The 27,946-nt window shown below is 42.2% G+C and overlaps 1 protein-coding gene across 2 annotated transcripts; it reads left to right on the top strand.

The window, feature by feature from the left end:
* The first annotated feature begins 3 nt into the window (after positions 1-3).
* Positions 4-27,825, top strand: CAMSAP1 (calmodulin regulated spectrin associated protein 1). 2 transcript variants are annotated; one of them, XR_009820056.1, is made up of 19 exons: positions 4-140; positions 966-1,128; positions 10,339-10,601; positions 10,793-10,954; positions 11,736-11,816; positions 16,081-16,222; positions 17,183-17,322; positions 17,419-17,515; positions 17,911-18,088; positions 18,745-18,839; positions 19,509-19,593; positions 19,954-22,390; positions 23,620-23,756; positions 23,847-24,055; positions 24,142-24,244; positions 24,602-24,717; positions 24,976-25,094; positions 25,640-26,769; positions 27,265-27,825. XR_009820056.1 is itself a non-coding variant. In XM_062011696.1 (18 exons), the coding sequence occupies exons 2-18, from the start codon at positions 966-968 to the stop codon at positions 25,940-25,942; spliced, it is 4,830 nt and encodes a 1,609-aa protein (XP_061867680.1). In that variant the 5' UTR covers positions 4-140; the 3' UTR covers positions 25,943-27,825. The 2 variants fall into 2 exon arrangements, 1 of the variants encoding a protein (XP_061867680.1); XM_062011696.1 differs by having other exon boundaries at positions 25,640-27,825.
* The last annotated feature ends 121 nt before the right edge of the window (positions 27,826-27,946 follow it).

The raw sequence follows: 27,946 nt of genomic DNA, 5'->3' as shown, positions 1-27,946 counted from the left end.
CCGGCGCCCGTCCCGGCCCGCCGAGCACCGCCAGCCCGCCTCTGGGCGCGCCGCCGGGGTTCCGGGCGCCGCGGAGGTGGCGGCTCAGCCCTGCGCTCCGATCCCCCGCTCCGGGGATGAGGCAGCGGTAGCGCGGAAAGGTGAGGCGGCGGGGCCTGTAGGCCGCGGCGGGCGGGCGTGAGCGGGGAGCGGCGGCCGGGGCTTCGGTGGCTCCCGTGTGCGGAGCAGCCTCCCGGCGCCGGGTGGGCTGCGCCCCTCTCCCTCCTCCTCCTCCTCCTCCCTCTCCTCCTCCTTCCCGGGTGGGGGCGGGGATGCGGGCTGGGCCGCGGCGGGGAGGGGGAGCCGCCGTCCCCCCTGCCCTCCTCAGGCTTCCCGCCGCCCGGCCGGGCGAGCGGTGCGGGGCGGCGCGGGGATGGGGGTGCGAGCGAGAAACCTCTGCTGCTTCTCCCGGGCGAGGCGAGGGAAGGAGCCCCAGGTGCTGCCTTGGGCCTTGCGCGGCCCCGCGGGGCGGGGGCGATGCGGGCGGGGGCCGCGGTACCTGCCCGCATTGTTCGGCTGCCGGGGGGACGGCGGTGCGGGGGCTGCGGGGGGCCAGGGCGTGGGGAGCCCCCAGCCTTTCTTTATTGTAGCGATCGGGCAGGTGACGAGGCTGCTCCTTTCTTCTCTGGCCAAGGCGAGCTGTGCTGAGGGGCTTTTCGCGAGCAAACCCGCGGCTGACAACAACAGGGATGCTCGCGCTGGGCTCGGGTTTCTTTTGATTTCCGAGTGGATTTTAAATTGCTAAACGAGCCCTTCCGATGCAAATCCCGGAGGATGTCGGGCCTGTGGGGTTCAGCCTACCGTATTGTGCCCGGCGGGATGCGCGCCGGCCATCCCTTCAGCCAGCTCCTCTCGTGTGCGGGTGTGCAAACGCAACGGGAGCGATTGCTCGGGTAAAACTCCGCTGCCTTTTGTTTTTGTTTTAGATGGTGGATGTTGATGTTTGTGCGGGTGGAGATAGTACCAGAAGAAAAATGGATGCCCTGGCAGATAGTGCAGTTGAGATTGTCCCTTTGGAGCTCTATGATTCAGCCAGAGCAAAAATAGCTGCTAATCTACAGTGGATCTGTGCAAAAGCCTACGGAATAGGTAAGATCACTTTTATCAGGAAGTCATTGTTGGTTTTGTTCTTGCTTTTTCTGTCTCTCCTGCCGTTCCAGATGTAATGAAATTGGGCTTAAATCACCTTTGTTTTAAATATCAATAATATGACAGTCTCTTCTCTTGTGATATTGTGTTTCCTGGTACCTACAACAGGAATAATGGAACTGAGATGCAATCAGCAATTCTAATGGTGGCCACACACCAGTTGTGTTGGTGAAGAAAGAAATGCCTCAAAGTGTTGAAAGCCTCATTTCAGTGAAGTGGACTTTCTGCCACAGAGCCATGTGTCACTGCTTGCAGGCCCAGAGTCCCTCCAGGCCAAGAGGCTTTAGTGTGTTTCCTTGTCTAGTCATCCTGGCTGACAGATACTAGGGCCTTGATACCCTTTGTACGTTCAGTTACGATTGTTCTGTTGTCAGATTGTGGTTTTGGTTTCAAAATGAACTGCAAAACAATCCATTTATGATCAGTGATGTTCTTTTATGTAAAAGAAATGTTGAATGGGCAGGTGCAGCTGGTGTTCAGTGACATCAATTAAACAGGGAGTTGCAGTTTGACAGAGGAGTTCTTCCTTCCCTCATATTGTCTCAGATCTCTACAATCAAACATGGAGAAATAAAGATGCTTGGAGTATCATTTGTACAGTATTTTCCTGGCATTTTCCTGAAATCTGCTTTTTTGTTTTGAGCTAGATCTGTCTATTCTGAGTTGCTAAATACATCTTGAGTTGAAGTAGCTTCCTTTTGAAGAAATGTGATTGAATGCTTTTGTGGTTTGTTCATCCAGAACAAAATATATGACAAAACCATGTGCAGGATCTTGTTTTGGAAAATGAGGTAGCCCTGTTAATCTAAGTCTAATTCGCCAAACTCATAATATGCTTAATGGATTAGCACTAGCTTACTTTGTGACAAGGCTGTAGAGAAGCAGCCCCTTCCTGCAGTTAAATATTAACCCTTGTTGGAATATTTTTCTAAATCATGTTTCTTTTTTTAATGTGTCCATCCCTGTCAGTGTTCCCATGCTCATGACTGTGAAGAAAACAGAGAATCGTGGCTTTATAATGTTTTATGTTAGTGAAGCTATTTCATTCCAAGCAACAAGAGATAAACCCCCCCATTTATCAGATGAAGTGTAACAGATGTGTATTTTGGGAAGGTGTTAGTAAAACACTGATAACTTGAAAGAATGTTTCCTCATGTAAATATTTTTCAGTTGCTGGAATGGTTTGTAATGTTTCCTGAAGATAAAATGGATATTCCAGACATAGAGATGTACTATTTATATTATGACTCTTTTTTTCTTTTCTCAAAAGAAAGCTAATCCTAAATTAGCATTGCCTGGCATGGCTCCTGCACTGCAGAGCAGCTTTGTGGCCTTGTGCCTCTTGGTAGTAGCATCTTCTGAGGCTCCAGAACTCAGGCTTGTGTCTGGACCGCTTAACCAGTTAGCAGCAAGCCTGTTTATGCACTTGGCAATGCAGACTGATGTTGAGTAAGTACTTGGCTTGCTTTTGACTAAAAATTTTGTGAGAGAAGCCTTTCATAATGCCAATGATGTGATCTCCAGTATACAGAAGGCTGTAGCAGCATTTGTCAGTTTTCCTTCTTGCATTTAGGCTTGTCCAGACTACATTTTAACAGAAGATATAAGGCATGAACAGTAGGGAAAAACGGTTTTGCTGAGGCTTTTGGGGTTGTGTTGTTAGGGAGCTCCATTGAGTTAAGATGTGTGTGTGTGTCTTTGCAGGACTATGGCCCATGGAAATTTGGTTGGGTTTTTGAAATGGCTCCTGCAAGGCATTGTCACAGTGTCACCATTACTGCTTCTGGAATGCCATTGCAAAATACTTAGAAATGTCTCTTTAATTCGTAGAGAGATGGATTTAAAAGGTTTCCTATGTGATTATAATTCTGAACAATGTTGGAAGTTCATACATTACTTGCCATCTCTCAGGGTTGTGTTTTTGGTTGAAGATGTTGGATGTTGTTAAGTGAGTCTTGGGCAGCTCCCAGGCAATTGTGAATTTGCTATACAAAATCTCACTATGCAGAGTAATGTTTTGGGGGTTTTTTGTGTGTTTTTTTGCTGTTTTAGACAATTCTGGTCATTTTGTTTTAAAAAAAGCCTTTCTATTTATAATATTAAAATGCTTTTATGTTCTGAAGTAATTCTTGTCTGATAGGGTTTCCGTAACTGCCTTCAAGGGGCCAAGTGAGGAGGTTTTTTTCCAAACAGGTTAGATTTGGAATTGACAGATGTGAATTGACATAATTTTGTGCCTTAATCTCTCAAATGCTGGTGCATATCCTGGATTTCTTTTTCATCTGAGTAAGGCTAAGCTCATGCTGAAGTGTGGGAGCAGTCGAGAACAGGCGTTTGGTTCTAGTGTAGGCTGTTACTGAAAGTCATTCATCACTGCAGGTTTTACCTGAAACTGTATTTTCTATTTACTGTTGAAGGATATTTTGCTTCTCCACGTCTAAGCTGGCATCTAAGTAGGGAAATTCTTCATCTTTTCTTTTTTTCTCAAGGACAAATTACAGAGAGGATACGTGACCCACAATTTGGAGTTGAAGCCCTTGTTTGGGCTTTGTTTCTTTTGACAATGCATTCCACTTTTTTTCCCTTCAGGCCATGAAAAGAGAGAATTTTGGTAGCCAAATGACTGAGCACAGCTACCTTCTGTATTTAACACTAGTGAGACAACACCTATTCCTGGATAGGAATTGGGCTGAACAGTTTGTTCCTGGAAACCTATATCTGCTCCTCTCTCTGTGGTGGCTGCCTGGTTGTCACAGATGGACCCCAGAGGGAGGTCTTAGTCTTACCTGGTCCAGATTCCAGAAGAATAGGGGAAGGATGTTGTGAAGACAGGGGTTTCCTCATTTGGTGCCACCCCCCTCCCTCTTCTCAAATAAATCTGGGAGTACCATCATGGATCACTCTAAACATCTGTACACAAACATCTGGAAACCTTCTATGCGCTGGAGAGCTTACAAAGTCCATTTAGCTGAGACAGTAGTTAGAGGGAATGGAATTTTCTGAGGAAAGAATTATCTTTTTTCAACAGCAGCCTTTGATTAGAACCAAATGTACACTGGAAGGAATTCCTCTGGCCCTGTGAAAAGACAATCTGTAACGTGTGAGTGGCTGAGGAGTGAGGGTGCTGCTGAGTTTGTGGGACTTCAGTTCACAGGAGGCAAGCGTGGGAGGCTGATTGAGGCTTGGCAAGCTGCCCGTGGGAGGCAGGGATCACTTCTTCCCTGCTTGCCACGCTATGCCACTGAGCTGAGCAGAAGCAAGGAGACCCTCTCCTTCAGCACTGGCTCCCAGCAGCAGCCCTCAGCATGGAGACAGCTAGCGCATTGAGAATGAAAAATGTTGATTTCTCAGCAGGTGTAGTTGGTGCTGTGTTTCTTCATGAAGAAACTCATTCCCATCATCACTCTTATAATATTAAAGTCTAGATATGACAGGAGCATGGGGAAGTCTTTCAGTGTGGCAGGTTGCTGTGAGAACCCTCTCTGCAACAAATGTTTCTTTGAAACAGTTTGTAAAGTTTGGATTTTTCCAAGTGAATTTGGTGGGTTTTATGTATTCATTAGGGCTGGGATCTTTAACAGAGTTTCCAGACATCACACTGATATTATCCTGTGACCTATGGCAAGATGCAGGCAGCAGAGCCGAGGACTAATGCAGGGCAGTTCAGGGGAAATGCAAGTTGTGGCTTTTTGAAGTCTTTGAAGTACTTACTACTTACCCATTCAATAAGGTTTTACAGTACTGCATCAGCTACCCCCAGTTACTGGTTGGTAGGGACAGAGTGAGTGTGTTTCCTGGGTGAAACTGCCTAAATCCTTGAATTCCCTGATTGCTGCTTTGTCAGCTTTTTTCTCAGGTCTATAGTTCAAACATTTTAGAGCAAACTGTTGTGTTTGCCAAATATTCAATAGCTAAACATTTGTTTCGTTAATAGTGCCCGTTTTGTAAACACTGATTATTACTCCTGTGAAGTTTACAAGGGTGAAGAATTCTGTAATGACTGTTTTGTCTCTTCTGCTTCATCCAGGTTTGTGGCTTTACCCTTGATCAAAAGATATGCTAATGGGAGTGCGGTCACTCTCACCAGCAGTATGCAAAGTCTTTTGCCTGGTTTGGGGTTTTTTTTCCTGCCTGTTGTATGTAAATTTTCGTGTGTAGTATTATAGATCACTTAGTTTATAATGCAGTTCTGTAATGAGCAGCACCCAAGAGTTTCTGTTCTAACTTAATTGCTGAGAACATGTAACTTCTGCGTGTGCTCTGCAGCTTAGAGGACATCCATACACTACTAAATAATTCTGTGAACAGATACTGATACTAACGAAATCCTGCTCAGAATTTGAATAAGCTCTATTCTGTTTACCATACTCCTTTGGCTCTCTTTCCATGTGAAACCAGTTCTTCATGCTTCTTGGAGGTAAAATAAGATCTGGGGTGTATCCGCTTCTCCAGCTCAAGGGATGAGTCAAATTTGTTCAGATTTGTATTTTTCTTTATCAAATCATAATCAGGCAAATTGTCTTTGATCAGGTGTTTGAGGGATGATAAAGAAACGCTTCCTACCCTAAAGTCTGGCAATAATTGTCTCTCTGGTGATTGTTACAAATGGAGTTATTTTTGTAATCCTCTAAAGTATGTTGTACACAATGATTTACACTTGGAACTGACAGGTTTGTGAGACATGAGAACTCATTGGTGGGATGCAACAGATGAATAGAATTGCTTCATGAGAGATTATGGTGGTTTCCTTTTGAGTCCTTCATCTCCTACAAAAATAGCTGGCAGAGGTATCTCTAAGGCAAGAACACTTAGTGTTTATGCTGCTGAAACTTGGAAAAAATATGTTACTGTTTTGGGTTTGTAGAAATGACATCAATGAGCGTTTTTTCTCTGTAAGAAGCTGACTGGATGCAACTGAGAAACGTGGTGTATGATACACACAAAATCCACGTGTGGAAGAGACCTGGTCAGCTCTGCTCTTGAGTGTGGCATGGTAAATTCTTTAACAACTCTTGATAGAAAACTTAGGAGGGATGAGTTAATGCTGTGTGCCTTCACAGATCTGATTATTGCCTTGTGCACCATTGGTTTTAACTTACTATAAAAGCACTGGCAGTTTGTAAGCTTTTTGTCTGTTGAACACCTCAGTTTGTCTAAAGCTGGCAACTGTAAAGCTTGTGTTGAACTTGATGCCAACGTTTTCCCGAGGTAACAACTCAGAAAGTACGTTAGGAAAAACAAAGTGTTTGCAAGCTCTTCAGTAACGTGCAGTAGTGACATGAAAGTGACTTTCTTTTGGAATTAAAATGGTATTGGAGACCTTTTCTGTAAGCAGAAAAAGAGAGACATGGTTTGACTGGTTTTGGTTTGCTTTGATATGTTTTCTTAATCTGCTCAAGCAGGAATTTCTGCAGCTATAGCTTAGAAATCAGTTACTCAGGATTGTTTTATGTTGATTTTTCTGAATTCCAAAGCATAAATGTGTAAAAGGGGGTTTTAATAAACAGAATTTTCCTGCTGTCTAAGTTCAGTTATAGGTCATAAAAGTAAGGTGTTGAAAAAGATGCTTATAGAAAGTAGGACTTGGAAAGAATGGGACATTTTCTTCCAGAAGAGCATCGACACATTCTGTGGTGAGGGAAGCAAAAAGCATGTGATACATTTGGAGTTTGCCTCATCCATAAAAACTGGGGAGAAAAGCTCTACCTAATACCAGTGGCTACTGTGCATCCCTAGTGTGTTATTGAAATTAGCATTAGGGTAACTCTGGTGCATAACGGTTCTAACACTCAAATTGTGTTTCTGAGGTTTTGGGGAGTTCTGTGGGAATTTTGACATTTTCAGGGGGTTTGTTTGGGGTAAGGAGCAGCTCTGGCTGCTGCAAGGGTTTCATGTGGCATTATACTGCAGATAATAATTAGCACAGATGTGAAAGGTGAGGTTACATCGTGCCTCACACTCTCAGATGTGGAGTTCAAATATTGAAGACCTCAGTTGGAGCCTGTTTTTGGCTGTGGCTGCCTAGGAAGGCTGTTACCCTGTTTGAGAGAGTTACATTGTGGACAGAGCGTCCACAACTATGATACTGAGAAGTTACTCAACTGAAGTGTTGCCTACTTCTGCAGCATCCTTGTTGCATTACAGTTCTTTCTATGGATTTCCTTGTTTGTGCCTGTCATGGGGATGGTATGATTATGTCCAGTATGAAATCAATTCAAATTAAATAGTAGAGTTAATAGTAAAGCTCTCAAGCTTTGATGAGCATTAATTTTCTGTGGGCCTTTAGTTACAGAACTGTTCCTGTGACAGGTAGGCAAATTCAGCTGGCAGAAGTGTTGTGTGCACTGCTGTAGAAAACAGAATTGGGTGTTTAGAGTGAAATAAATAACAGTTATGGCAGGATTCATGTTTATAAACACCTCCTATGGTAATATTCAAATTATTAATCCTTGTACTAGAAGTTATTTCCACCCCCCACCATATCTTTAATCCTGATGAATCCAGATCCTTTCAGTCCTTAAGCAATTATACAGAGATCACAAACATGAAGTTAGAGGGTTCTTCAATACAGGAGAAAAACATTTCAGGTCTTTGGACTGTGTACTCAGATAAAAGAGCAGTAGCCAAGAGACATGATGGGGCTTTGGTTTTTAGTCTATTGATTTTTGTGAAAGACAATCTCATTACTAAGAACCAGATCCATTTATTGTTACAAAAGACTTTTAAGAATAGTTAGAATTTTGCTAGTTTAAACAAAAATGAAGATGGGAGTTCTTAATGCCCCTGTCACACAGGAGTCTGAGCATCATGGCCAAGAGTCTTTTCTATTCTAATAATTAGTATAAAGACACCAGGCCAATAGGCTGTATCCCCTGTGAGTGTGTGAGTGTTGAAGAGAAAGCTTTTTGCCATCTGTACTTACACTCTATAAAATAATAAGTCTGCCTTCTGAAAAAGAGACCTGAAGAAGGTCAGAAGTGAGATGTCTGCTGGTGAGGGAGCTGCTGAGATGCTGCAAGAGTTCCAAGCTCTTTGTCCAGCAGCTGCTCACAGCCCAGTTTTCAGTCGTTGCCTGGGTTACCCTGCTCAGTGGGGGTCTGGGGAGCTGGTGGGGGCAGATGTTCCTACTGACACCCTCCTCTGAGTACTTCAGATTTCAGACATTTTGAATTTGCTTTGTAAAACCCTTTAAAACTTGGAGTGGTGCTACTGCTCCTGCAGGAGTGTGCTGCTTGATGGCTATTTGATGAGCTAGTATTCCATTATTTCCTTTCACAAATGATTTTAGTAAAAAGCAACGTGTCTTTGATTGCTAAAGGTGTAGCTGCCTGTAATGAAGCTAAAATGTTGAGTGATGTGAGCTGCTTTACATTTTGATTTTTGGTTCTTTCCCCAGTCTTTAGAAACAGGAGCTCTAGTTCTTTTTGTGGAAGTGGCATTGAGGGTGACATGGAATTAGCTCTCAATAGCCTTTGATTTTAGATCAGATTGACTGGCATTAAGAAGGTTAAAAATACTTGAATTCATTATCTATTTCACTAAAATTGGACACCCACGTGAACAAATGCTACTTATGTAGTGCCAGGGGGGTTTTATTGTGTCTCTTCCAGCCATCTTTGGTCTATGCTGTGTGTGTCACATCAGTCAGCGTCACAGAAAGGGAATAAAGTGACCTTAATTTTGAAAAACTTCAAAAAGCTTTCCAGTTTGAAAGCCAGAGGCATGGCTGTATGACTGAGTGGCTGTTACAGCTCTTCTGACAACACCAGTTTGCTGCATATTTTTAGTTGAGATGTACTTCTGGCTCCTGCAATGGATAACAGTTTGTCTCACTTTCTCTCCTTTACCAACATTAGGTGCTCTGCAGTGTACCAATACCACACAGCTTATTTTGCAGTTCAAAGATATGCAATGAGTGGGAGGCTTTTGGAATGGGGAAATTTAATTATCCTGGAAATGAGCTGAATGAAAAGCAAATATGCTGCCAAATTAATATTCTTTTAACTGTAGATGTACATATTTAAAATGAACTGTTGAAGTGACTTCAGGGGAAGATCAGTGACTGAATAGCATGAGATAAAAAGTTATGTTTGAAAATGATGACATATCTATTAAGAGAACACACTTGAGGCTCTTATTATTATGAAGATCAATAGCTTCTAGTCTGATTACCAAATAGGAATATGTGTATTTATTTTGAGGTCTGTATTTTTAACTTGTTTTATGTCTTTTCAAGCTATTGCTTACAGTAGCATTTACTTCCACTTTCAGCTGTGGTAACCAGTTGCCACTTGCCTTATATTGTAGTGTTACAGCCTTTAACACTGGCAGAAATTCAATCAGCATAGCATGGATTTGAAATGTCCAAGACATGTTTAGAAGAGTCAGAATATTGGTTGTGCTTAGTGCCTTCTTTTCCTGCCACCTGTGAAGCTGTGCTGGTCAGCAGCCAAAGTGTCAGTCTTTAAGAGTCAGGAATTGGTTAGGAATTAAAGGTGTGAGGCTGAGGTCGTCCATGGTGTTAATTTTAACTCCCACGTTGATTACTAAAGTCAGGATCTGTGTCCAGTTTGATAAAACCATAAGACAGCTTGTGGAAATGGTGCAAAAGAAATTAACTCTAGACTTGGCTCAAAATCCATCATGAGTCCAAATCCAAGTGGAATGGTTTTGCTTTGTAGGCTTTCATTTGTATAAAAAGGCTGAAAAGCTGCAGTAGTTTACTTCAGAGCTCTTGTCTACAAAAACAGACAGTCAGGTCACTGGAGACCCAATTGTTTTGCAGCCTGTAAAATACTCAAGGTTTTACTTGGGTGTTTTGGTCTCTCTATGAACTTCCACAGTTCAGAACCAAGATTTTAGGTGCCTTAGTTTTCTTTTTCAATTTAAGGATGTTTGGCTGGCTCAGCCCCTCTCAGTGACCAAGCATTGCAGGTGTTTAGTTGCTGTGCCACAGATGTTTTGGGATATTGCTTGCAGTAGCTGCAAGTTTTGCCTTGAAGGTACATAAACTCTGCCCATCTGACACCCAGAACATTTTGGCCCATCATCTGAGTAAATGCTTTAGAATTCCAACAGAAACACTTACTTTGGTTTCCAACTGGTGCCACTTACTGGTGCCACGTGCTGAAACCGTCCTTCATTTTGCAGATAATGTCCCAGAGGAGCTGAAGGACCCGTTTTACATAGATCAATATGAGCAAGAGCACATCAAACCACCCGTGATCAAGCTGCTGCTGTCCAGCGAGCTGTACTGCCGCGTCTGCAGCCTCATCCTGAAGGGGGATCAGGTGGCTGCGCTGCAGGGACACCAGTCCGTGATCCAGGCTCTGTCTCGAAAAGGGATTTACGTCATGGAGAGTGATGATACACCTGTGTCTGAATCTGATCTGGGCTGTGCACCAATCAAAATGGTGAGCTTAATTAAATCCACCTAATGATCTTCTTTTTATTTAACACTATTTAAAATAGTTAACGGAATGGAGAGCTCTCAGTTTCTAGGTCACTAACCTCAGGATTTCTTCATTTTAAACACAGAATGCATAGTATGTTTTATTTTCTCAAAGGATTTTCTTTTCCAATAGTCATTCTTTTCTTCTTTTAGAGTTCTCATATGGCAATGATTGATGCTCTTATGATGGCCTATACTGTAGAAATGATCAGCATTGAAAAGGTGGTGGCCAGTGTCAAGCGTTTCTCTACATTCAGTGCCTCGAAAGAACTGCCCTATGATTTGGAGGATGCAATGGTTTTCTGGATTAACAAGGTAAGATTTGCTTTGAGAAAAGCATGCCTGTTTCTTATTGTCACTCCTCAGGTTTCCAAAAGGATTCTGATGAGTATCATCCATCTTTCTTACCTGTGCATTTCTATCCTTTCCACCTCAAATGAAGAGAACTGCTGTAACTACTGTGTTGTTACTTGTCACCTCAATTGCAGTGGCAGTTGGGTGTGATATCCTCCTAATACAGATGATCATTAATGATATTTGATTCCCTTATTATTGCAACATATTCTAATTTCATCATCTTGCTTGGCTTCCCAAGGCTTCCATATGCATTGGGAAAGAATCAGACTAGAAGGAAATGCAGTTTCTGTTTTTAGGGATGTTGTAATAAAGCTGGTAATTTTTCAAGGCAATATTAAAGATAAAAAAGATCATTAAGAACTAAAAACTGTAGAAACTGGGTCCTTTATTTTCAGACAAGCTGCTCTGAGGCTTTTTGTCAGGTGAAGCATTGTTTCATGTTAAATAACAGGATAGACTTCATTACAGCTAGCTTGAATACATTTGACAGAAATACTGAAACTTGTCAAAGGGTAGAGGCCAAATTACTGAAACTCTTTTCAAGTGGCAACAGAGTCACATTCCAAAGAGAATGTCTCCTTTGCAAAGCCAGGATTCTCTTCTTGTGATCATATCTGCTGCCAATAAGTGAGTTGAACTGAAACTGTTGTAACATGTAACAGAGGAAGAAGAAAACCTGAGTGGTGTAAACATAGTCAGATGTATTTTAATATCTTTTCTATGCTGTGCCCTTTTTTAGGTGAACCTTAAAATGAGAGAGATAACAGAGAAAGAGATTAAATTAAAACAGCAACTAATGGAAAGCCCAGGGCACCAAAAGGTAAAACAAATTTGTCTTCAGTTGTGATGTTGTGTATTGATGATTAATGGATTTAAATGCAGGCATCTAGATATTTTCTTTGTCAGAGCCATGTGAGGAACTCAGTCCTCAAAGGTCCTGAAATTTTGTGCATGCCATTTTTTTCGTGTCTTTTCACCAGTGCCTTTCCTTACCTTTCAAACCCACTGGTATCTTCTTTCAGTTGGATTGAAATAATGTGTGTTTCAGCTTAAAAGAACTTATTTGAACTTCACATGGGTAAATATGACTCAACTTTCACAGCACAAAATATATATGATATATTTTGGAAGCTCTTGGGGCATATTCATTTTGCATGGGTTACTTGTCTATATGCAGAGACCTATTCAAGTTCTGTCTAGTAGGCATACTTGTGGCATTCAGATGTTATTTGTGTGTGTTTATAGGGTTTTTTTTCTATCTTTTCCCCTTGAAATGACAGCACAATGCACTAACATTGCAAAACACAGGACACTTTCATTTCTGGCAATGTAAAATACATCTTTCTCAAACGTAATGTTCATCAGCTATTTGAGCTCCCAATTTATGATATGATGAAGCCTTAAGGAAAACTGCTGAGTTCTTCCCTCAAATTGATGTTGCTGTGCAAAGGAGATAAGTGTGACATGCAAACAAGGCACAGTTGTCTAACTTTCATATTAGTGGCCAAGGTGTTTTCTGTGCCTTTTATGTGAAATCATGTCCTTCAGTGACAAGGGGCTAAAGAGCTGTTCAGCTGTTTAACGAACTTGAACCATTGGACTCTCTATTGACTTGTGAGTCTCACTTTAATATTTTTAAATCTGAATTTCTGGACTATCAACTCCTCTGAAATATGAAAGTGTTTATTGCTGAAGTGCATTTAAGTATTACTGCTCTTAACTTGCATTGCTGATGTTCCTTTCCTATTCCTACGTTCCTTTCCTTGCTTCCTGAGCAGTCTCCTTCCAAATGGTATTGGAAATTAGTACCTGTAAGTGAACCACTTTTACACCAGTTGTCATCCACAAAATCATGGCTTTTTCAATTTCTTCAGAGTGTTTTGCTTCCATCACAATGCTTCTTAGATGGTGTTTGAAAAAAAACCACCGTGTAACCTTTTTTGGTCATCAGGCTTAGTTTTCATGCCATGGTTTCTGCATACTGTACAGCATTTAGCATAATCACTTCACAGCATTTCAAGATTGTTTCCACAGGAAAGGATATGGAGTAGCAGCAAAAACCCCTAGAACATTAAAAGCCATGTAAATGGTTGGGTTTGCTGCTGTTGTAAGTGGGCGATTGATCACAGCACTAAGGTGATTATAAAAGCTGGTTGGTTTAAATGGTTGCTTAATCTTTGGATCCATAGTTAAGATGCTTGCAGTCAGTCATTAAATAATGCTCTTGCACCTGCTCTTGTGAGTCTATCAAAACCAGAACACTGTTATTCATTGAGAATGGAGTGAGGAGACTTGACAAACCAGAGTGGCCCTGTTATCACAGTTGCTGGAATTGTATACTAAATTAATGAGACTGGAGCTGGCAAAGTCAGAAGAAAGATGGTTCACATATCAGAGCAAAATACTTCTTTTCTTTATGATGAAGTGTGAAAATGGAATGTCAATTCCACTATAGAAAGGTCCCTTTCAACCCCTACCACCTGGGTTTGTTTCAACCTGCAGAGATGTTTCTTTGTTCCTTTGCTTTCCTTGGCCTCGATACCCTCTCTCCTGCACTTGCTGGATTTAGTATTTGCTATTTTCTTTCTGGGAAGAGGAGAGGTGTTGCCTCACTTGCAAATTCCTAAGAGCAGCACACTTGGAAAAGGTGTGATGGAGCAGTTACCAATCCCCACAATCTCTCTGCCTTCCCACAGAGAGTTCAGTCCTGCTGCTCTGTCTTATAATCCTTCATTTGTTTGACCCAAATGTGTGGACCACAGTAAACATTTGAAATAAAGGAAATTTGAGTGGGGACATACAGGCTAATAAGATCTGTGGCAGAGCCCTGTCTTCCAGTCTCATTTAATGGCCTGTGCCAGTATGTAACAGAGTATTGACCTAGTGCTTATCCCATATGTCCTAGAGCTTAAAGATGTGCTTAAAGAGCACATCTGTGTTTGAGGCACGCATGTGCCAGCCTCTTGAGGAAACTGAGTTGAGTAGGTTATGTTTTGTTTAGAGATAACTTTGTGAGAGTTGAAGAAACTACCTGAATGGAACTGATTTGCAGGGTTTTGCTGAGCAAGTTGATAGTAAAGGAAGGAGTAGACCAAGGTTATCCCACGGCTAGTCCGGTACCACTTAGCTTACACTGGTTTACTGACAGATTGTGCAGTCACCATAGTAGTTGTCACACTGTCACTTCTGTATTTCTCTTTCTTTTGTGTTTTTTTTTTTTTAAACTATAGAGTTATCTGTATTTCAGCAACAGCCATTTCTGCACTTTAGTGCACACAAATGTCATTAATTGTGTGCATGGGCAGAGGGACAAATCAAAACTCACCTTGGACCGTGAGAAAGAATTCAGAATTTTCAGTGTGAGAGACTGAGTGATTCAGAGAACAACAGTTGAGCCAAAAGTAGGGAACTAAAAATAAGTCCATAGAAGACCGGTTTTGGGTTTTTTTTCACCAATTTTTGTGTCTACTTGAAATAAAGGAAGAACTAAAGTGAAAGACATTTCTGAGGCTTGTCTTTAATATGCTTACTTCAACTAAAATGATGAACCTTTTAAGCTAACCAGTTCACCTTAGTGTGCATACTAATTTTTTTCAGCTGCAATGACCACATCTCCAGTGCATAATGGATGTTGCTAATGCCTTTGATTTTGTTTCTCTGTTGAATAATCACCATCATGTGTCTCACTGTTTCTTTTCGTGTAAGCCTGATCTGATGCATGCCGTATCCCACTGCATGCTGGAACCAGTGGAATATGCTCGTGTGGTACAGTATGATTCACATTCCATTTCATATTTGTGCAGTGCTCCAGGCTGGGGAAAAAAACCTCATAATTTGCAGCTGATAAAAGGACAGGAAAAATAGCATTAGCATGTAGAGATAGCTTTGAGAGTCACTTGCCTTACCAGGGACACGTCACATAACATGCTTGTATTTGTGCAAAACAAAACTGATTCTTATTTCTCTGATTATAAGTGATTGTTGTTCCTTTGAACAGACTTTTTTTTTCCAGCCTGTGCCATCCTAAATTGACACATGACTCTGTGTGTGTGTGTGTTTGTAGAGAGAGCTTTCTGAGGTTGTCTTGGAAAGTGTATGATACCATTGGTAAAATCCAACTTTCTTCTGGTTACTGAATACATTCTGTATAGCTGCATGTTAGGCCAGAGCATCAGTCAAGATAGTTTTTAAATGCTAAGTGATATACATGGGCTTAAGTGTAAAAGGCATCTTTCTCCAACACTGACAGGTATTTCTGCTCGGCTCTGCAGTGTGATGTTCTTATGCTTGTCCCGTGGCTTTACTGCTTAAACTTAGATGCAGCCTTCTAGTCCAATGAGCATGTGGATGCTTAGTACATAGCAGCACTAAAACTCTTGCAAAAATTGCAAGAGGCAATGGCAAGGTTTGTTGTTTAGTTGACTGGCTGTAGCTGCTCTTCAGCTGTGATCCAATGTACATGGGGACTGGTTTGAAGAAGCGTTTGCTCTTGGTCTGTGGCAGAACCAGGGAGAGTTTTGCTGTTGATGTAAAAGGCTGCCTTGCTCCTCTTGCTGCCCCTTTTTTTTTTGCAAAAGGCCATGCATTTTTCATTTGCATGACATTAGTGTTGGATACTGGCTTGCCAGCCATGTCTCTGAGAGAGCTTTGCTGTCTGGACGTGGTGGCAGGTCTGTGGATGTGGGGTGAGAAATCACTAGCTCATCGGAATTATCTTTTTGGCCACGTGTTTTGTTTTCCCCAAGCTTTCTATGTTTTTTGTAGCTACCTGTGTCTCTTTCTTTGGATCTGCTGCATTCATGCAACTGTGTTAGAAGGATTTTTGACTTAAATTTCTTGCAATAAGAGCCAATGTGTGAATGAAGCTAGGAATCCAGCTTGCTTCCAGATATGAGGAGGATTATCAAAAGGAAAGCGCTGCATTCTTCAGAATTGGCTTCCATTGAGAGAAAAGTGTACCTTTGGAAATGGTTTTTGATGTAGAGCAGAATGCTATGAAGGATCCACCGTAAAGAGGTTTCAGTGCTTAACCCTTCTGTTTTCCTTTGGTTTTCTTCCTGTGAACACTTGTTTTCTCTCGGTAGGTGCGTTACCGAAGAGACCATCTTTCAAGCAGGCAATTACCTTACTTCCCTCTGCTTGAAGATTTGATGAAGGATGGTAGTGATGGTGCTGCTCTTCTAGCTGTGATACACTATTATTGTCCAGAGCAAATGAAACTAGAGGGTATGTCATACAGATTTCTAAAAGAAAATGAAATTCTTCAACCTTTGGAAGCTGAACTAGAAAGATATTCTTAAATCAAAGTGCAACACATCTAATAGGTAGTGGTCTGCAGCAAGTTGAAGTCAGGTCACATGTGGAATCTGCTGCAGTGTATTTAAAAAGTAACTTCTCTTTGGTTTCTTTATTTTTGTATGGCTGTATTTAAAAGGCTCAGCTCTGCATATCATGAGCTACAAAAGAATCTTTTCTAGAGCTAGGTGATATCGCTTTCTTTGTTGAAATAACTGAGCTTGGTTTCAGTAGCCCATAAAAAAGGAATACCTGTCTCCTTCTGTTAGCTGTTAATTCTCATCTCCCTCTGGAGGAGTATCTAGTTTGACATCTTAGAATCTAGATTTTAGCATAGTTTCTCCCAGTCTTCAGTAATTGTCTCTCTTCAGCATATCAGACATGAGGGTTCTCTTTCCCAGAAAATGTTTTTCTTAGTAATTCAAAGTCCTTGTTGCATCTGACTTCTACAAATCAATGCTTTGTCTTGGCTTTTTAAATTCTCAGATATCTTGTACCTTGCAGAGCTCCTGAATGGTTTCAGAAGGAACCAGCACTGTGAACCCTAGGAGTAACCTTTTATTATTTGCAAATCAAGATGTCTGTTTCTAATTGCTTCTGTAATTTGTTATGATGTGTGGTCTTTGTAGCCTGCTTACCTTTTCTGTTGCTGCAACAGGCAGAATCCTATGTGGATTCTAAATTGAAGGCAAAATTGATACTGTTTTATCTGTGCTCTTCCTCCTTTTCCTATCCCTCTGGTACATAACAGGCAGAGAAATGTCACTGGTGGCCAATTAAATGTTGGTGTATAAGAAGTGTGTGAAGTTCCTATATGTAGTGTTTCTGTTAACTGTGGAGAGTTTAATTCACTGAGGCAGTGCCATAACTTACTCTTTCTCCCCTTTGTAGATATTTGTTTGAAGGAGGTAACTTCCATTGCAGACAGCCTCTACAACATCCAGCTTCTGAGAGAATTCTCAAATGAATATCTAAACAAATGCTTTTACCTAACACTGGAGGACATGTTATATGCTCCTTTGGTTTTAAAGGTAAGAAATGTAACGAAGGATGTATTTTCAACAACCTATGAATGGATCTGGAGTGGTTTGTTACTGTGAGGTGTGTTTTCCTTTTCCCTGTTTTAGCCTAACGTCATGGTATTCATCGCAGAACTCTTCTGGTGGTTTGAGAATGTCAAACCAGACTTTGTACAACCAAGAGATATTCAGGAAATAAAAGATGGTAAGTTCTTTGGACTCTTGATAAATGTTAACATGTTGTTTAAAACACATCACTATGAAAGTGTTGCACAGTGATATTTCCTCTGGAGTTCTGTTCCTACTCAAGTTTTCTGCTTGCTGGGGATATTTGAAAGCAGTAAAAGTGGAAAGGAAGTTAGTCCTAGATCCAGCTGAGTTCTGATAGTTTGAATGAGGTGGGCAGGTGCATTTTTTCCCCCTAAAACTATTAATTATTTAAACTTTCATTTCCATAAGGTGTTTTAAATAAAATCTAGCACTCTACTGTTTCATTTTAGTGTTCTTCATTTTTGTTCCTTCGTGAAGTTCTTCTAACATATTGCTTTGTTATTGTAATGGCTAGTGTGAGCTGTGTTAATGTTACACATATCTGCACAGTTAAAACAGTGTTGCAGCAGAAGAGCAGCCGGCCACCTGTTCCCATTTCCAATGCAACCAAGCGGAGTTTCATGGCCAGCCCTGCTGCTGCCAGCCCAGCAGACCTGCAGCCCTCAGCTCAGCCAGGCCCTGAAGCTTGCAGCAGGTACTACCTGCACCCTGAGGAGCCTGACTATCTGTAAGTCTGCTTTCATGTTGTTTATACACTTTGTGCTTCCCCTTGGATAACCTGCTAAACGTTCTCATTTTGCTCCAAATGGAGCGAGCTGGAGTCGTGTGCAGTCAGTCTCTCAGTTCCCAAGTCCAAAGAAATACTTTGCACTGTTATGTTTGATCTTTGGCAAATGCCAATAAGCCCCACCAGTAAATGTCACCATTGCATTATAGGAGAAGTTAGTCCAACTTCTATTTCTGGGAGAAATGTGAAACATGAAAACTGTTCAAGCAGCTCATCTTTGCCAGCTGTATTCTATAAATGGGGATATGGAAACAAAGTTAGATTGAATCTAATGTACACAAAAGATAATAACAAGGTTTTTCAGCTGACCTAAGCTTGATGACAACCAAGAAGTTGTTTCAGCCTTTGTCTCTAGCCTACAGTTTATATAGGCTGCATTTAAGTCTCCTGTACTTGAACAGTCTGATTTCAGGTAGAGGGTTTGCTTTTATACCATTACATTTGGAAGCCTTTTCTTCTCTAAGCAACTTCTTTAGAATTAACAATATATTACTGTTTTGAAGAGGCTGGGGGTGAGTATTACCAATGTCACTTTGCAGCTATATCATTTTTCTCCTTATTAAAAAACCCTTCTTGTAATGAATTTTTGCTTTTAGTGGCAAAGGAGGAAGCCCTGCTTTTAGCCCTTCCCATCCACTGCTCCCTTTGAGACAAAAGCAACAAAAATCTTTACAGGGAGAGGACAGCCCTGGTAAGTCTACCTTGAATTTGCATTTCAACAGACAAATGACCATCAATGCCAATACAATAGTGAAAAGATCTTTTAAGAAAGATCTTTTAAGAAAGCTACTAGATTCTTTTTTCCTCTGACAAATGATCTTATCAAGTATAAAAACTGAAGATCAATAATGCCAAACTGGTGAAAAGAAAGGAAAAAATCACTTATCAAACGTTCATCAGGCTAAGCAAAGTCTTGGGAAGTGAAATTGTTGTCCATAATCACAGACTCACTCTAGTGAGACAAATTTTGCCTAAACGTTGTTTTAATTACTGACAACCTTGGTTTTGTACTTACCCAGAGATGCTCAGAGTGTTTTGTCAGCTAATGTACCAACCAAACATTCCAGCTGCTTGGGCTCTAACATGCAGTGCAGTGAGCACTTCTTTTTTCAGCTTAGGGGGTGATGAGGAAATGAAATGGAACAGTTTCATGTTTGGAAACCCAGGAGTAGATACCTCTGTGTGGTCACTTGTCCCTGTAATTTTTCAGGCTTTGGCTGTCTTTGGTTGCTATTTCAGCAGATCTGTTTGCTGCTGCCATCTCTTGGTGAAAGAGTTTATTAAGTTTGCCATGAAGTGACATCAAAGTGGGAGTTTAAAGACCACTTCTAAACCATTAACAATTGAAACCATATTGCAGGTCATCGGCATCGCTCGAATTCTCTGACCCGTGTTGACGGGCAGCCACGAGGTTCAGTCCTTGCATGGCCAGAGAGGAAACCCAGGTAACAGATGCATTCAAGTGTTAAAATGCTGTTTAATGAAAGGACACTGTGAGAACTTCACTGTAGACCTGTGGTATCACTTCCTTAGAACTGGAATGAGAACTGCTTCACTTTCTTCTTGTGACATACCTTTTCAGAGATGACTGACTTCAGGGTTGCAATTGAAATAGGCTAAACATGATTTTCAGTAAGCCCTGATGAAAACTGAAGTGTCTGAAGTTGCTGTTTGGTGTTGCTGGTCACTTTTGACACAGGATACAGTGGAGCAGAAATGTTAGCTATGTGTGTCAGAGTCCTTAGTTCAACAAATGGGGACTTTTTGTGCTTAAGCATCAGTAGGCTGTTTCTTATCTCTTCCAGGCCTCTGTCTCAGCCAACACCATTTGCTCTTCATCACTCTGCCAGCAGCGATGTGGACCCTGGGTCTGGTGACAGCATTAGTCTGGCCAGATCAATCAGCAAAGACAGTCTTGCTTCAAACATCGTTAATGTAACTCCAAAAAACCAGCCCCATCCCCAGTCAGTGAAAACTAACGGGAAGAGCTTGCTGAACAATGTTGAAATGGAGGACGAGGATGAAGAGCTGATTGCAATCATCAGACCTGAAGAAAGGCCAAGCCGTGGCGAGGGTGAGCTGCAGAATGCTTCAGCCAGGGTGCCCAGCATTGTTGCCACTACGTGGTCTCCAAAAACAAACAGCGAGGCTTCAGAAAGCAAAGCAGACAGTTTTTACTTGGAGCCTTTAATGCCTGCTGTTCTAAAACCAGCAAAGGAAAAACAGATAATCAACAAAGAGGATGAATGTGGGGAGGGGAAACAAAGGAGTTTTGTAACAAAGAGGTTAAATGAAGGACACTTGCCTTTGATCCGCAAGAAAACAAATAGCACTCATGGTGAGCATGACCTCAACAGGACTTTTACTCCTATTTCCAGTTCTGATTTCACTCCAGTTGCAGACCCCAGTGCTGCAGATTCAGTGGCACTGGCAGAGGCAGGTTTAGAAGCTTCCAGACCTTTGGCTAGTAGCAGTTTAGATCCTTCCACTCGGGAGCTATCCACTGGAGGGTTTTTCCTTCATGCTGCTAAATCTGATGATGACATAGCAGGTAAAGTCAATGTAAGTTATGTGAAAAGCCTCAACTCCCGTGTTCCTGATACTACATGGACTATGGTGAGGCACGACTCTGATTCAGATCTCTTAGACATAGAAGATGCTGACCAGGATTTGGTGGTGATAGACGACCATCCCGTCATCGCCAAATACATCGGCGAGGAAGAATCTGCAAAACTGCAAGAAGATATGAAGGTAAAAGAACATGAAGATAAGGATGATGCCAGTGGACGTTCCAGCCCCTGTCTGAGTACAACTTCTCAAGTCAGCAGTGTGTCCATGGCCAGTGGCAGTGTCCGAATGACCAATTTCGCTGAGCGAAAGCTCCAGAGACTTAATAGCTACGAAACGAAATCCAGCACAAGTAGCTCCCAGAAGACCACCCCAGATGGGTCAGAGAGCTGCCCAGCACCACTGACCACGTGGAAACAAAAGCGAGAGCAGAGCCCCAACAGCCAAAATAAAGACAACGTTAATCTCTTAGCTTCTGAGTTGGTGCAGCTTCATATGCAGTTGGAAGAGAAACGAAGGGCGATAGAGGCTCAGAAGAAGAAGATGGAAGCCTTATCAGCAAGGCAGCGACTAAAATTGGGCAAGGCAGCTTTCTTGCATGTTGTTAAAAAAGGGAAGTCCCCTGATTCTCCACAACCTCTGAAACCAGAACACTTTGCAAAAGAATACTCTCGGCACAACGGCGAAGACGTCGACGAGGTTTCTTTGGGTTCCAAATCCGAGGAGTTTCTTGTGAAAGAGGAGGAGAGGGAAGAAATGCTTCATGATTCTCAAGAGGTAACGAAAGCAAAAATGCAAGAGAGCCTGGCTTTTGCTGAGCAACACAAAACAAAAGACTCTGCTGCTATACATGACCTGGAAAAAAGTAAGCTGATTTCCGTTGCCCTCCTAGAAGACAGCGTCACGGATGTGGAGATTAATGAGTGTGATCTTTCTATTGAGAAACTAAATGAATCCATCAGTACACTCCAGCAGGCTATATTAAAGATTTCTCAGCAACAGGAACTCCTCATGAAGTCTCCGACGGTGCCGTCACCAGGAGCCAGAAGTAACTCTCAGGACCAAAAGGTGAAACCATCGATTCATTTTGTGGAGCCCCTGTCTCCGACTGGAATGAACAGCCTCCGTAAACCCCCTCGCTTCGGCCAGGGAAGGAGTCCTCGAGCAGGCAGACCAGCTGACCTGAAAGTCCCTAAGGACAGAGCACAAAACTCAGCACGTGTGAAAACCCCGACCCAAAGTCTGGAAACCTTAGCGCATTTAAGACCGTTTCCATCCAATAGCTTGTCAAAGACTCCAACAGAGATCGGCTTGGAAGGCAGCCCTGATCTTGGAAGCGGTCCTCAAGACAAGTGTTTCTTTGAAAGCTATAGGCTTCATGATGAGAGCAACCAGCGGTCTCTTGTTCTCTCCAACTCCAAAGATGCAAACATCATTTCTGAAATGAGCAAAGAGGTGAATAACAGCTTCAAGGAAACAGGCTTGAATTCTTCAGATGGCTCAGGAAAAGAAAATGTCCCGGTGGATGAGCCACTGAGAAGCAAGGCCAATCTCATTGAGGTAGACTTGTCTGACTTAAAAGCTCCAGATGAAGGAGAACTCGAAAACCAGGATAGTTCTACGGATATAATTAGTGAAGGTGATCAGAAGTCTGGTGTGGGGTTTTTCTTCAAGGTAAGTATATTGCTTTTCTGTATTTGGTGGTTGTTACACGTTTACCAGCATTGAAGCTGGTTTTGTCCACTTCAGTGTTCTGATGGAACTCGAAACATTTTGGTTGCAGGGTTGGGAATCTTTAAAAACTGCATTGGAGAAGAATTGACTGGTGGAGAAAAAAAAGCTTTTGACTTAATGTGTGAAATCCTGGCTCTTGTTAACTCTACTAGGAACCGGGATCAACCCTGCTTCTCTTCCCTTTCCCTTAGTTTTCTTCTGAGAAACAGACAGACAAACCTGTCGTAAATGCTTAGTGCAAAAGAATCACGGGGTGCAGGAGCAGGGTTTTCCTGTGTCAAATCCCAGCATTTTGTGCACCTGGATCAACTGAAAGAGAAAATTCTGACCAGGCACACATGTCCAGTCAAAGCCTGCTCAACAGGTTTTGAAACTAATCAGGGACCTGAGAGTCTGAACTGGGGGTTTCTTGGCATTTGCACCCAGATTTCTCCGATTTTGAGCAGCCTAAAGGCTCTAACGGAGAACTTGTTGTGTGGCTGTTGATGCAAGTGAGCAGTTAAATGCTGCTGTGGACTGTCAGAAGCAATTACTGGGGCTCATGATGAAAACATGTTAAATTCAAGTGATGTTTTTCATTTCACACCCAGCTCTGCCTTGGGGAAAGGGTTGTTGTTAAGCTGTTGCTTTTGTACAGTGGTAATTCTTACATTGTTGGGCTGGATGATTTTGAAATGTCTCTGTTCCTCCTGTCAGAACATTTAGTGTCTTCATTTGTGCTCTGTGGTCATTATTGTAAATACCTTAAAGGTGCTGATGGGACAAGACTTTGTGTTTTAATCTCTCTTTCAAGGAAGTCGAGTGAGGCAGCCTCAGTCTCAATGGCTGTAACTTGTGGCTACACGATTTAGTATTGACTGTCTCAAAGGTTCCCATTAGGCTGGGGTTATTAGTGCTCTGCATCGTAGCCCACATGGTAGTTTCACTGTACTTTGCAGTTCTGGAAGGTTTTGTGATTATTAAGCATACTTTAGAACCCGTCAGAGTGAGGTGAAACCCTTTCTTTACCTCCTCACACACTTAAAGGAACGCTAAAACCGCCTTGGAAACCTTTCCTGAGCAACAAAAAGTTCAGTGCAGTGATTTCTTCAAGTAATAGGCAATTCAGCAACTCTGTGATGTCTAGCTTCATGTATTTTGTGTTCTCCCTGTGCCCATGAATTTTGCAGGACGAGCAGAAAGCAGAGGACGAGCTGGCCAAGAAGCGTGCGGCGTTCCTTCTGAAGCAGCAGCGCAAAGCTGAGGAGGCTCGGATCCGGAAACAGCAGCTGGAGGCTGAGGTTGAGCAAAAAAGAGATGAAGCTCGGTAATAATCTGTGGGAAAGAATTCTTCCCTTTCTCTTTAAGATGAGGAAAACTGTTCTGTGTTTAATGTAATACTGTGTTTGCTTCCCAGTCGCAAAGCGGAGGAGGACCGAATACGGAAAGAAGAGGAGAAGGCTCGAAGAGAACTTATCAAACAAGAATATCTGAGGAAAAAACAGCAGCAAATTTTGGAGGAGCAAGGGCTTGGAAAGCCCAAATCAAAGCCCAAAAAACCCAGGCCCAAGTCAGTCCATCGTGAGGAATCCTACAGCGATTCGGGGACAAAGTGTTCTTCCACACGTAAGGGGTTGGAGTTGTTTGCTCTCACCGAGTGTGCAGATCTGCTTCAACAAAATGTGTTTCACATTTCCTCTTTTCTTTTCTAGCTGATAATTTGAGCAGTGCTCAGTCTGGTTCCAGTCTGTCTTTGGCCTCAGCAGCAACAACTGAACCTGAAAGCATTCACTCCGGTGGCACGCCGTCTCAGAGGTAGAGCCGGGCTTCATTCGAAGCTTTTGTTTCACAGTGTAGTAAGAAATGAAAACTCTGGGGATTCAGTGGTGTTTGTTCCAGTTCACAGAGGCACAACAGTAATTGGGGAATCCATCTGCTGCTTTATGTGCCTGCCAGCTCCCATGTTCTGTACAAACTCGCAGTTTTACTTTGTTTTCTCCCAAAGGAATAATAGAATCTTGCTTTGATAATCCAGCGGGGAGAACCTGGTTGGTTAAGGGGGAAAAGAGACAATGGCCCATTCCATTAGAGACCAGCAACTGGTGAATTTCTGCAAGATTGGAGGGAAAAGTAATAAAATCTTGTCATTTTTATATTTATTTCCCCCCTCAGAGTTGAGTCAATGGAGTCCTTACCAATCCTGAGCAGAAATCCGAGCAGAAACACAGAGAGGGACTGGGAGAACGCATCAACAGCCTCTTCTATTGCTTCAGTGGCAGAATACACAGGTGACCCTTTGGCTTTGGTTTGGGGCTTTGCTGTGAAGGGCAGGTCATAAAAACCTGTGGTGTGTTTGATGTGCTGCCACACTGATTTTTGAGGAGCTCTCAGGTGTGTTGTGTTCTGTCCAGCATCTCTACAAGTAAGTTGTTATTGTAAAAAGGGATATTTGAGGGTTGGGTTTGGTTTGGTTTTCTGTCATTTTGATGAAGATCTCATGTTCATCAGTGTAAGGTGAATAATTTTTACTTCTTTATCTTCCTTAGGTCCAAAATTATTTAAGGAGCCCAGCAGCAAATCAAACAAACACATTATTCACAATGCTATCTCTCATTGCTGTCTTGCTGGAAAAGTGAACGAGCCACATAAGAATTCGATATTAGAGGTAAACATTAACATACCAAACTATGAATGTGTCCCAATAAAATGTCTCTGCAGTGCTCATTTCACAGTCCCCTGATGCACTGTGGTGAATCACAGAACCTTAGGAGTTGGAAGGCACCTCCAACCCCCCTGCCAGAGCAGGACCACCTAGAGTGGGTCACACAGGAACTCATCCATGTGTGTTTGAATGTCTCCAGAGAAGGAGACTCCACAGCCCATCTGGGCAGCCCCTGCCAGTGCTCCCTCACCTCAACAATGAGGAATTTTTTCCTTGTGTTTCTCTGGAACCTCTTCTGTTCTAGAATGCTCTTCCCTAGCATGTACCTGTACAGAGAATCCTTCCCATCACCAAATGGACTCATGATTCTGTCTTAAGAGTGAAACTCACAAGTTCAGAGAAGGACTGCAAATTACAGTTGCTCATCTAGTGTTTCAAAAACCATCAAACCCTTTTGTAGCTCTATATGCCAGCTTAAAGCTTGGCAGAATATGAGAGTTTTCCCTGTGAACAATCTATGGATGTGTTTGTTTCCTTTTTTAATGCAGGAACTAGAGAAATGTGATGCCAACCACTACATCATTTTGTTCCGTGACGCTGGCTGCCAGTTTAGAGCACTTTATTGCTACTATCCTGACACTGAAGAAATCTACAAGCTGACTGGAACAGGGCCAAAGAGCATCACCAAGAAAATGATTGACAAACTTTATAAGTACAGTTCGGACAGAAAACAGTTTAACGTGATTCCAGCCAAAACCATGTCTGTGAGCGTGGATGCTCTCACCATTCACAACCACCTGTGGCAAGCCAAGCGACCCGCCGTGCCAAAGAAGCCTCAGACTCGGAAATGACACCGAGCTCCTGGGGAGCAGGTTGCTGAGTGGGGTTGCATCAGAAGAAGACATGTTTACCACCTCCCTCCTGTTTGCTATGAAATGTGCAGAACCATACACGTTTTGGGGTTTTTATTTTCAGAAGCTTCTGAAGCAGAAACCGTGGATGAGAGTCGTGGAGAATGAAGGAACAATTGCCAGTGTTGTTTTTTATGAATGACAAATCTGCTGTTACACCCAATGCTAACTACTGTGGCTTTCAGCTGATGAGGGACTGTGCATGTAGCAAGATCTTTAACAAGTGGATTTCCTTTTACTTGAAGCTTTTCATCGGTACCAATTGGGAAATGATTGAGTTCTGTTTCCCCTCCGCCTCATTCCCTTTCCCCTGTCGTCCTTAAAGTTGGCGAGCTCTGAACTCCAGTAGAAGGACTGAAGAGATCTTGGGTGAAGTGCTTTGGGTTTGGTTTGGTTTTTTTTTAAACAGTCTTTAGGGAAATCTTCCTTTCAGACCTTTTTGAGGAACTGTTTAATACACCAACTGTTGTACTCTGCCTACTGCCAACCTAAGGCCAGCGCTCAGATTTCTGAAAACAAACAAAAAAGCCCCAACTGTTGCTGCTCAGAACAGAGTTCACTTGCAGGATCTGCTTAGGAGAAGCATTGCAAGGATTGCAAAAGCCAGTCTCTTTCTTTTTTTAGAAACAAAAAGAAATCATTCTCAAACTGCAAGATTCCTGGAATACAATCATGAGGAGGCATACAGGTGCTACTAGCTGCAATGGGCCTGGCTGAAACTTCAGGCAAGCTGGATGGAGCACAGTTATGACTGAGTTCAGTTTCAGGTAGTGTCCTAAAGATTTGTTTGCTTTAATAAAGATGGATTCTGGTAGGTATAGAACATTTCCACTCTGAGCACTCTACTCCTGTACGATGGTGCACTTAAGGATCACAACTTTTAATGTTTTTATTACATCATGAACTGTAATTCTCCTTCCCTTGTCCTGTCCTCTGAAGGAGCAGCATGCTCTGGACTGAAGAGTGTGTTATGGGGTGGGTGGCTTTTTTTATTTTGGGTGATATATTAATATATATTGATTTGTTTTCCTCATTTAAGAGAATTTTTAAACAGAGACATTTGCATTTGGTTCAGAAGCCCAAATAAGTCGAATGGCTTGGATTTCTTTTCATGTTGAAATATTAAATCTTGAGTTATGACCTTCAAAGTCTTTGTGTTTCAGCAGATTAAATCTTTGTCTGTGGTACCAGGGTATATCCTTTTTCTTTCTTTCTTTCCCCTCTTTTTATTAATATCCCCATTTCTCCTCCTTGACCCCCAGCATCCCTCCAAGCAGCTTTCTGTAGCTGTGACCTCATCTAATCTGCTGACGTTGGTCTGCCGCTTCGGGTTTGACGCCACTCCCCGAGGGTCTCGGAGCCTGGGAGCTTTTGGTTTGCACATGTTTACTTTTATTTGAAGTGTTACTTGAATATGTATCTCTTCAGTGCAAAAGGCACTACAGCATCCCAGAGATGAGCTGAGCTCTGAGATGCAATGCAGTGTAATTATTGACCTTGGAGGGTAACGGGCGTTACAGAGAGTTGTGTACAAAGGGGCAGAGTAGGGTCTGGAATAACGTGCTGACTAGACAGAGCAAAGTGAAGGTCTTCCATTGTGGTCTCTCCATTTTTTTGTTGGCCCTTTCCAGTACTCCTTGACTAGGCTGCTGCAACTTTGTAAATGATGTTAGATAGTTTTTGCTGCTTGTAAATAATTAAAGGCTTTATGGTTTCTGAAGTGCTGAGTATTAAACACGTCATGAGTGTAACTTCTGTTACCATGCTCTTCATGCTTGTGCTTTATTTCTCACTGTTTGATATTATAAACCATATTTATTTTATGAAACACTGAAATTTAATAAAAATCATTAACTGATTTCCTTTTTACTTCATGTGTACTTCTGTTGTGCCACTTCATCCCCTCACAGAACTAATCCACTTTAAAGATGTGCCATTCGCTGT

Source organism: Colius striatus, chromosome 19 (genome assembly GCF_028858725.1).
Source record: "Colius striatus isolate bColStr4 chromosome 19, bColStr4.1.hap1, whole genome shotgun sequence".
NCBI lineage: Eukaryota > Metazoa > Chordata > Aves > Coliiformes > Coliidae > Colius > Colius striatus.
This window is presented reverse-complemented; position numbering and strand designations above follow the sequence as displayed.